Raw genomic sequence first — 9,260 nt, 5'->3', positions numbered from 1 at the left:
AAACAAATAGATTCTCAGTAATCGCACAGCTGCATTACTGTTGTTGAGCAGCGTTAATCTTAGTGTGGCGCTGTTCCAACACAGAAAAAGAGAATAATGCACGTAGTTTGCAGGACTGGAGGGGGATATCGAAGTGCCTTGCTTCTTTTGGGAAATGGAGCTTTACATGCCTGGAGCTGTTGTCCTTCTAGCCTGTTCCCTCAGTGAAAAACAATGGAATGAAATCCACGGTCTCCAAGCAGGCTCAGTCCAGATTCTCAGCTCCCCGGGGTCCAGCTCTGACCTGTAACCCCTACGTAGGACATGAGTCTTGCATGGGAAATGGCTAGGTGAGCAAAGGTCCCCCTGTTCTCTAGGAGCTGTTCAAGAAGCTGCTGCCCCATCAGTGCCTGGGCTCCATCTGGTCCAAGTGCAATAAGCCTGGCAGTGAGCACCTGGCGCCCACAGTCCGGGCCACTGTCGCCCAGTTCAACGGTGTGGCCAAGTGTGTCATCACCACCTGCCTTGGCAACCCAAGCATGACAGCCCGGGACAGGGCCATGGTGGTGAAGCACTGGATCAAGGTGGCCAAGGTATGCAATGGGAAGCCCAGCTGAGGTGCTCTCCTGAGCCTCGGGCACTGTTCTTCCCTTTATCAGGTCTCAGGGTTGAAGGCCCTGGTCTTTGCCCTAGGGACTGTGCAGTCCCTAGGCTCTTCCATCCAGGGGCATGCTGACCTCGACTTGCATGGCCCCATGCTGGGATGCTTGGTTTCCTTCCTTGGAGTGAGGTAAAATCCTTCTCCTCTGCAGCAGTGGGACTCTCTGGGCCTCACGTGTGCCCTTCGGCAGGTCCCTGGACAGAGGCTTCCTCCAGCAGGAGTGCTTTCCCCAAGGGGGACTGAAGCTTGAGAGCCAATTGGGCGCCAGCTCCCCACGTGATAGCCCATTCTCTTCCCTCGCCAGGCCTGTCAAACCCTGAGGAACTACTCCTCCCTGCATGCCATCCTCTCGGCTCTGCAGAGTGTCTCAATTCACTGCCTTGAGAAGACATGGGAGAAAGTTTCCAGGTGAGTGGGTCTCACTCCATGGAGGGACCAGGATGGATGAGGAAGGTCCCAGAGGCCTGTCCTCTTCCCCCTCAGGCAGCTTGGACCTTCTGGGAGGCAGCAAACCCCGAGCACAGGACCTGGGCTGGTGGGTGGGTCTCTCAGCCTCCCTGGTGAAGAGGCCACCATGCCTCCCACTTTAGAATCAGTTTTGCCAAATGTCCCACACGGGGCTGAGCTGCTTTAAATCTTTTCACGTGTTTCCTTGACAGCCACTAAGCTCTCTGCCCATTTGAACCCAAAATTGACCCAAACAGCGTTTCTCAATGAATATGGGAAGCGAGGCCCAGGATGAGCCACATGAGAGCTCCCTCCCATGTCCTACAAAGACCTTAGTGCTCAGAGGAACCCAGAAGAAACCCTCAACCAGGCAGGTTGACACTTTGGCGTTCTCAAAGAAAAGGCAATCACACTCAACCCTGCCACGTTATTCGTCCATTGATCCTGCCTCCCTTGCCTCTGTTCAGGAAGCCATTGAAGATCTTTCAAAAGCTGTGCAGCAAGGACACCACACAGGGCAGGAACCTGCTCATCAAGGTAGCCTGGAAGGTGCAGGTCTGGAAAGAGAGGAGGGGTGGGAGGGAACAGGGTCCTGAGTGGATGAAGTCGGGATGGGCTGAAGCATTCCTTGGGGAGGGGAAGCCTTTGGCATGAATGTGGCAACAGCCTAGGTGATGATGCCATTGGTGGCGAGGGGGCAAGCAGGTGGTGTCCAAGCAGACTCCCTAGCCTAGACACCCTCTCCCTCTGTGTCGACAGCTGTTCCAGGTGGGGGCCTGTACAAACCTGGAGAGCCCAGAGGACAGACCTGTGCTCAGTGATGGGGTTGGGCTGGGTTGAGGGCCACAACAATGATGAGAGTAATAGGACCCTGAGTCCTCAGGAGACCATGGGAGACAGGTGGAGTTGTCACATTTCCTGATGAGAAAACAGGCTCGGGGAGGCCAGGCTGCAAGCTCAAGGTCACACATGGAGTGAATGTTGGAGTGAGATTGTTCTGGAATCACTCATGGCCTGCTTCTGGATAATGGGGCCTCAGTATCAGTATGAGTTAGGTCAGATGTCTAGGGTCTGAAGTCCAAGATGGTGGGGGCAAGTGGCCTGAGGGTATCATGGTCTCAAGGAACTTGTCCTTGGCCCTTCAGGAGTGGCCATCCAATAGATTTGCCACCCTGGTGATAGCCCTCCGGGGAGACTGGAAGAGGATGCAGAAGAAGGTGAGTGTGCCTGAGGCCCAGGGCCTCCAACGTCAGAGGAGGAGGGCTACTCCCTGAGGGCTGGAAGCCTCCCAAAAAGGAAAGATCAGGAAGGGGGGGCCTTCCAACTCCAGCTGCGGCTCTTGTGGCCACAGCACTACAATTCTTATTTCAAAGGGATCAGGAGGAGGGTCTAGAAAGGTCCATAGAGAATGGGTTTTGCGGGTGGGGAGGGACCGACCTACTGCTACATTCCCTGGGATTTTTGAAAAGCAGGCCCTGGAGGTGATGAGGAGGAGTCTGATGTTCTGGGAGGGGGAGGGGAAGGGAACTGGGGGGAGGCTGCCAAGGGTCCTAGGCTGCTCCATGTGAGCCCCTGCGGTGGGCCAGGAGGCTGGAGCGTTTTCAGGGGAGGGTCCCTGTGGGCACCAGAGAGCAGGGACTCATCCCAACCCTCCCCCTCATGACACAGGGTGTCGTGCCCTTCCTTGGCACTTTCCTCACTGAGCTGGTGATGTTGGATACCGCCATGGAGGACTATCTGGAGGTGGGTGAGCCTGAGGATTGTGGGGGAGGGACCAGAATCCGGAGGTTTGGGAGCAGAGCGCCCCAGTACTGAGCCCTGAGCTCTCAGGACTCAGCAAACCTCCCCTCATGACAGCCTCACAGCTGCCCCTGTGAGCCTGGGGGCTGTTGCCTATTTCAGGGATGAGTGAGGGGAGGCTGCAGTTAGGACACTGCTCCTGGTGCTCAAGACTGGTAAAGCAGCAGAGGTTCCTTAAGGCAAAGCTGCATGAGGTCTGTCTGAGTGGACCTCAGCCTCCCCCAGTGAGGTTGCCCGTGGGGGGAGAATGAAGTCAGGACCCTCCACATCAGCAAGCACCTCAGTCACCTCAGCAGCCCCTTCCTGCCTGAGGCTTCGGCCTCCCCTACTGTCTTCCGAGAGGGTGGTGCTGCAGGGTCCCGACCTGTAGCCAGTCCATCTGCCCCATGTCCTCCTTTCTCTGGACTCCAGAGCCTGGCCTAGATCCCAGGCCCGCTATTTGTGTATGCACCGCCCCCTTACGGGTCCTGGCCGTGGTGCAGCATGAGAAGGGATGGGAATCAAGTGCTCCTAAGAACCAGGGAGCTCATTCTGATGGACTTTGTTTGTCTGCTTTCCAGGGGAATGAGATCAACCACCAGAAAAGAAATAAGGTGAGCATATGTGGCGCTTCCCGGAGGGAAGGGTAGGGAGTGGGCCTCAGAGATGTCCCTGGGAAGAACATTCCTTGGCTCCATCCCCTCCACATCACATTTCCTGGGATCCCTTGAGAATAAAGCAGTGCAAGACCCATCCCCTTAGGAAGTGGGAACAGATGCATGGCATCCAGGAGAACTTCCCGGAGGAGGGGCTACTGATACTCAACTCTGAGAACAGGTGGAGACCGGATGAATCTGCAGGCAGGAGGGTGGTGATGAGTGCCAGGACCCGGGACAGGTCCCTGGTCCCACTGCTCAACCCTCACCAGGCCCTGCAGCCCCCCCCCCCCCGTCTCCCTATGCATCCTGTGCTTCTCTCTCTGCTCAGGAATGCCAAGTCATGGCCAAGATCATGTTGCTCCAGGTGGCTTCCGAGAATTACACCCTAGAGCCCGAGGATCCTTTTCGGGCCTGGTTCCAGGCTATGGAGCCGCTCAGCGAAGCTGAGAGGTGAGGCCCATCAGGAGCTGGGTCAGTGAGGTTCGGGGTGGACTCTTTCTGCTGGCCACTCCTGGGATCCTTCTTCCCTGGGCAGCCTCAAGCCTTGTTGCCAGGGCGCCAGACTCCAGCTGTGGACAAACACTGGCAGGGACTCTTGAATGGAAGCTCCTGGGCAACTCACAGGTGTCCCTCTGTCCTTAGCTACACCCTGTCCTGCCAGCTGGAGCCCCGGTCCTAGCTGGTCAGCAGCACTCAAGAAGGAGAACTGGCTGCAGTCAACTTCAGGGCTGAGCAAGTGTCCGGTGGCCCTGCAGGGATTCCTCAGCAGCTGCGTACTGGTGGTCCGTGCACCCCATGTGCTCCACACTCCTTCCCCCTATCTATTTCCTTATGTAGGGGGTGCCATTTAGTTGTTTTAAATAGTTTTGTGATAGATTTGCATATTAGGAGATTAAAGCCCTTGTTTTGTTTTAGAGCCCAGGTGTGTGGTTTGGGTCTTTTACTTCCTACAGTAATGGAAAACTAGCACAGACTCTCATATTCGTTCCTGACCTAGGAAATCTTCCAGAGTCATCAGCTACTGTATGTGGGAGGAAGGAGAAGAGCCAGCCCTTCTCCCTAGCCACTGGAGAGCACCCCAAATCTCCCTTACTCAGAGCACAGGTCCATTTCAGTACAGTGAATTTAGGCAAGCAGCAGAGATAGCCCCTCAGAACTCCTGAGATTTAGAGGTTGTAGGGACTTTCCTAAGAATAGCAACAACTACTGAAATGGGAGTCTTTAAGACTTCCACTCCCCAGAACTCCTTCCTGCCCCAGGACAGGGGTTGCCTTTCTCCGCTCTAAGGCCTGGAAGACTGTGTCCTGCTTCTTCTATTGAGGTGCTTTTTAGTTTTTTTGTTTGGTTTTGTTTTGCCCCATTATTTGGAACTTGTAGTATTCTAGTTCAATCTCTGGAACTGTGTCAGCTCGTAGTGGGGAAAAACATGTAAGGAGATCAAATCCTGCATGTGAAGGGGACAAAGCCAGAGGAAGATAATTTGCAGATGGACTCAGGGCAGGCAGGACTTTCCAGCCTCAGTCTCCCTGTTGGCCATTTACCAAGTTTGGAATCTTTCTGGGATCCTTGTCAATGATCTCTGGATTCCTTTCCCTGCTTGCTTTGTGTGTTGGGAGAAGATGGGAGGGGTACCTTAAAGGACACACCTGAGCCTGGTTCCATGAACATCTATGCTGACCTAGGAGCCAGGATTTCCAGCCTTCGTGCATCTCCTTATGCAGTTCTTCTGAAGCAGCAGTTCCCTCCAGGCCCCAGGCTCTGGGTCAGATCCATGGTAGCCACTATTCCCTGGCTGGCATCTGATGGATCAGAGATGGGCTTTCTGTTGCCAGGATAATGGGCCATATCCATTTTTTTTAAGATTTTATTTATTTATTTGACAGAGAGAGATAGTAAGAGATTGAACACAAGCAAGGGGAGTGTGAGAGGGAGAAGCAGGCTTCCATTTGAGCAGTGAGTCTCATGCAGTGCTGCATTCCAGGACCCTGTGATCATGACCTGAGCTGAAGGCAGAAACTTAAAGGCAGAGCCACCATGGTGCCCCATGGGCCATATCCTTGACCAGAGAAACCCCACACTCTCCTTGCTGGCCAAGGGGATTTTAGGTCCATGTTGTTCTGAAGTCCATGTTCTCAAACATTCTCTAGTTTACATACTCAGTCTCAGTTTGCACACTTAGACCAACTTCTCTGAAACTAGGTACTCAGCTCGAGCCTGCAGACCTACTGGGTCCCCTGCACATTGAAAGAGAGCAGATGAGAAGCATCTAGCATGCAAGTGGTTGCCAAAACAAAGCAGGGTTAGGGATACTTCTATCAGACAAAACAGAATGTAAAAAAAAGAGTGTAGTAAGGCAGAAAGAAGGACACTGTGTCATAATCATGGAGACAATGCAACAAGAAGATAGAACAATTTTAAATATTTAGACACCCATCATAGGAGGACCCAAATACATAAAACAGGTAATAACAAACAGCAGGCAACTAATTGACTATAATACAATACAGTAGGGGTTCTAACACCCCACTTCTATTAATGGAGACGTGATCCAAAATGAAAATCAACAAGGAAACAGTGGCTTTGGGTGATGCACTGGTTTTAACGGATGCATGTAGAACATCCCATCCTAAAACAGCAGAATACTCATTCCGTTTGCGAGCACATGGAACATCATCCAGAACAGATCACTATTAGGCCACAGAACAAGTCTCCACTAATTCAAAAAGATGGAAATCATAGCATGCATCTTTTCTGACCACATTACTATGGACTAGAAATCAACCACAAGAAAACACCAGGGAAGACCATGAATACATGGAGGTCAAAGAACATTCTCCCAAACAATAAGTGGGTCAACCAGGAATTCTAAGAAGAAGTAAAAATTACATGGAAATAAAGAACAATGATAAGACACGGGTCCCAAAACTTTGGGATACAACAAAAGTGAATCTTAGAGGACCGGTTACAGCAATATAGGCCCAAGCTCCAAAAGCAAGAAAAATCTCCCATCCCGTAACCTGACAAAAAGGGATCTAGCACAAGAACAACAGAGAGCTCTAGAGCAGGGGATCAGCCTTGGCGAGTTGGAACTCTTTTTTTTTTTTAATGATTTTTTATTATATTATGTTAGTCACCATACAGTACATCCCCGGTTTCCGATGTAAGGCTCGATGATTCATTAGTTGCGTATAACACCCAGTGCACCATGCAATACGTGCCCTCCTTACTACCCATCACCGGTCTATCCCATTCCCCCACCCCCCTCCCCTCTGAGGCCCTCAGTTTGTTTCTCATAGTCCATAGTCTCTCATGTTTCATTCCCCCTTCTGATTACCCCCCCTTTCTTTATCCCTTTCTTCCCCTACTGATCATCCTAGTTCTTATGTTCCATAGATGAGAGAAATCATATGATAGTTGTCTTTCTCTGCTTGACTTATTTCACTTAGCATTATCTCCTCCAGTGCTGTCCATGTTGCAGCAAATGTTGAGAACTCATTCTTTCTGACAGCTGAGTAATATTCCATTGTATATATGGACCACAACTTCTTAATCCAGTCATCTGTTGAAGGGCATCTCAGCTCCTTCCATGATTTAGCTATTGTGGACATTGCTGCTATGAACATTGGGGTGCATATGGCCCTTCTCTTTACTACGCCTGTATCTTTGGGGTAAACACCCAGTAGTGCAATGGCTGGATCATAGAGTAGCTCATTTTTTAACTTTTTAAGGGACCTCCACACTGTTTTCCAGAGTGGATGTACCAACTTGCATTCCCACCAACAATGTAGGAGGGATCCCCCTTCTCCACATCCTCTCCAACAATTGTTGTTTCTTGCCTTGTCTATTTTTGCCATTCTAACTGGCGTAAGGTGGTATCTCAGTGTGGTTTTGATTTGAATTTCCTTGATGGCTAATGATTTTGAACATTTTTTCATGTGTCTGTTAGCCATTTGTATGTCTTCATTGGAAAAGTGTCTGTTCATCTCTTCTGCCCATTTTATGATTTGTTTATTTGTTTCTCGTGTATTGAGTTTGAGAAGTTCTTTGTAGATCTTGGATACCAGTCCTTTATCTGTAGTGTCATTTGCAAATATCTTCTCCCATTCCATGGGCTGCCTCTTAGTTTTTCTGACTGTTTCCTTGGCTGTGCAGAAACTTTTAATCTTGATGAAGTCCCATAAATTCATTTTATCTTTTGTTTCTCTTGCCTTTGGGGATGTATCATGAAAAAGTTTGCTTTGGCCAATGTCGTAGAGATTGCTGCCTATGTTCTCCTCTAGAACTTTGATGGATTCCTGTCTCACATCAAGGTCTTTCATCCATTTGGAGTTTATCTTTGTGTATGGTGTGAGAGAGTGGTCAAGTTTCATTCTTTTGCATGTAGCTGTCCAATTTTCCCAGCACCATTTATTGAAGAGACTGTCTTTTTCCCACCGGATGTTTTTTCCTGCTTTATCAAATATTAGTTGCCCATAGAGCCGAGGGTCCATTTTTGGGTTCTCTATTCTGTTCCATTGGTCTATGTGTCTGTTTTTGTGCCAGTACCATGCTGTCTTTGTGATCACAGCTTTGTAGTACACCTTGAAATCCGCCATTGTGATGCCCCCAGCTTTGTTTTTCCTTTTCAACACTTCCTTGGAGATTCGGGGCCTTTTCTGTTTCCATACAAATTTAAGGACTATTTGTTCCAGTTCTTTGAAAACTGTCCTCGGTATTTTGATCGGGATAGCATTGAAAGTGTAGATTGCTCTGGGTAGCATGGACATTTTAACTATGTTAATTCTTCCGATCCATGAGCAAGGAATATCTTTCCATCTTTTTATGTCTTCCTCAATGTCTTTCAAGAGTGATTTATAGTTTCTAGAATAAAGGTCCTTTACGTCTCTGGTTAAGTTAATTCCAAGGTAACGTATGGTTTTTGGTGCTATTGTAAATGGGATGGATTCCCTAATTTCTCTTTCTTCGGTCTCGTTATTTGTGTACAGAAATGCAACTGATTTCTGAGCATTGATTTTGTATCCCGCCACGTTACTGAATTGCTCTATAACTTCTAATAGTTTGGGAGTGGCTTCTTCTGGGTTTTCCATATAGAGTATCATGTCATCTGTGAAGAGAGACAGTTTGACTTCTTCTTTGCTGATTTGAATACCTTTGATCCCTTTTTGTCCTCTGATTGCTGTTGCAAGGACTTCTAGTACTATGTTGAATAATAGTGGTGAGAGTGGGCATCCTTGTCGAGTTCCTGATCTTAAGGGAAAGGCTTCCAGCTTTTCCCCATTGAGAATAATATTTGCAGTAGGCTTTTCATAGATGGCTTTTATGAGATTGAGAAATGTACCCTCTATTCCTACACTGTGAAGGGTTTTAATCAGGAAAGGATGCTGTATTTTGTCAAATGCTTTTTCGGCATCAATTGAGAGCATCATATGGTTCCTGAGTCTTTTCTTGTTGATATGATATATCACACTGATTGATTTGCGAATATTGAACCACGCTTGCATCCCAGGTATGAATCCCACTTGATCATGATGGATAATCCTTTTAATGTACTGTTGGATTCTATTAGCCAGGATCTTGTTCAGGATTTTAGCGTCCATATTCATTAGGGAAATTGGTCTGTAATTCTCCTTTTTGAGGGGGTCTTTGCCTGGTTTGGGGATCAAGGTAATATTGGCCTCATAGAATGAGTTTGGTAGCTTTCCTTCTGTTTCTATTTTTTGAAATAGCTTTAGGAG

General features: G+C 48.9%; 1 protein-coding gene across 1 annotated transcript; it reads left to right on the top strand.

Moving 5' to 3' along the window:
- Nucleotides 1-218: 218 nt before the first annotated feature.
- Nucleotides 219-4,434, top strand: LOC123800315 (ral guanine nucleotide dissociation stimulator-like). The gene is made up of 6 exons (XM_087853878.1): nt 219-296; nt 357-572; nt 945-1,048; nt 1,555-1,624; nt 3,448-3,480; nt 3,854-4,434. Exons 1-6 carry the CDS (start codon nt 219-221, stop codon nt 3,977-3,979), a joined length of 627 nt encoding a protein of 208 aa, XP_087710004.1. The 3' UTR covers nt 3,980-4,434.
- Nucleotides 4,435-9,260: the final 4,826 nt, after the last annotated feature.

Source organism: Ursus americanus, chromosome 22 (genome assembly GCF_024610735.1).
Source record: "Ursus americanus isolate L20-20 chromosome 22, mUrsAme1.1.p, whole genome shotgun sequence".
Lineage (NCBI taxonomy): Eukaryota > Metazoa > Chordata > Mammalia > Carnivora > Ursidae > Ursus > Ursus americanus.
Note: the sequence above shows the minus strand (reverse complement) of the source record. Positions and strands in the feature narration are given on the sequence as shown.

Excerpts from the sequence above, each read along its gene's own strand:
- LOC123800315 (XM_087853878.1), top strand. The coding sequence starts at position 219 with ATGAAATCCACGGTCTCCAAGCAGGCTCAGTCCAGATTCTCAGCTCCC. Across the intron at positions 297-356 it reads CTCTGACCTGTAACCCCTAC|GAGCTGTTCAAGAAGCTGCT; the intron begins GTAGGACATGAG and ends CCTGTTCTCTAG. Across the intron at positions 1,049-1,554 it reads ACATGGGAGAAAGTTTCCAG|GAAGCCATTGAAGATCTTTC; the intron begins GTGAGTGGGTCT and ends GCCTCTGTTCAG.